At 62.0% G+C, this 718-nt stretch overlaps 1 protein-coding gene across 1 annotated transcript in view; it reads right to left on the minus strand.

The window, feature by feature from the left end:
- POLD1 (polymerase (DNA directed), delta 1, catalytic subunit) overlaps nucleotides 1–718 on the minus strand; it is a 31185-nt gene that overhangs the window by 21509 nt on the left and 8958 nt on the right. The window contains exon 3 of the mRNA XM_015563999.1: nucleotides 6–181. Coding sequence (XP_015419485.1) covers nucleotides 6–181 — 176 coding nt within the window. The remainder of the gene's footprint in view (nucleotides 1–5; nucleotides 182–718) is intronic.

Raw genomic sequence — 718 nt, forward strand, 5'->3', positions numbered from 1 at the left:
CTCACCCGGGGGCGCTGGGGTGTAGAAATAGGGGGCGAAGCCGTGGATGTGGCAGCAGACAGAGACGCCCTCATCGGTGACCCCAAAGGCGCGGAGCACAGGCACGGAGCTGCGGGATGGTGCAGGCGCCCCAGGCAGGGGCCGTGCTGGGCCTGGGGAGGCAACAGGCAAGGCAGGTGCCCTTCACATTCCTCAAAGGGCCTCCCCCCGGCCCCTCCCGCCCTGGGAGCACAGCCCCCATTCCTGCAGCTTGAAGCCCTTCCGCCCACATCAGCTTCTCATGGGTCGCCTCAGCCCCTCTGTTTCCACCTGCCCCTGCGGTCCATTTCCCACCCACAGCTAGAGGGAGCCCCCGCCTGTTTATGAAAAAAAAAAAAAAATCTTTGAAAAAGGAAAATGGACTCGGTGTGTTGCACGTGTTGTTATGAACTTGAACACGGGTGTAGGTTCGTGCAATTACCACCAAAATTGGGGGTCGACCTGCAACCCCTGCAACTGAGGCACATGCCCTTGACTGGAATCGAACCCGGGACCCTTCAGTCCTCGGTCCGGCGCTCTATCCACTGGGCCAAACTGGCTAGCTGTCATTTTAAATAGCTCCCTTGAGCCGCCCCTTTGCAGTCATAGCCCCCTCCCCACCCCAGCCCCTGGCACAGGCACCCCGACCCCCTCGCCAGACTCCTCGTTGCCCAGCCTGGGCAGCCCCAGCCCTGCCCCT

The sequence above is a fragment of the Myotis davidii genome, unplaced genomic scaffold (genome assembly GCF_000327345.1).
Source record: "Myotis davidii unplaced genomic scaffold, ASM32734v1 scaffold358, whole genome shotgun sequence".
NCBI classification, from domain to species: Eukaryota; Metazoa; Chordata; class Mammalia; order Chiroptera; family Vespertilionidae; genus Myotis; species Myotis davidii.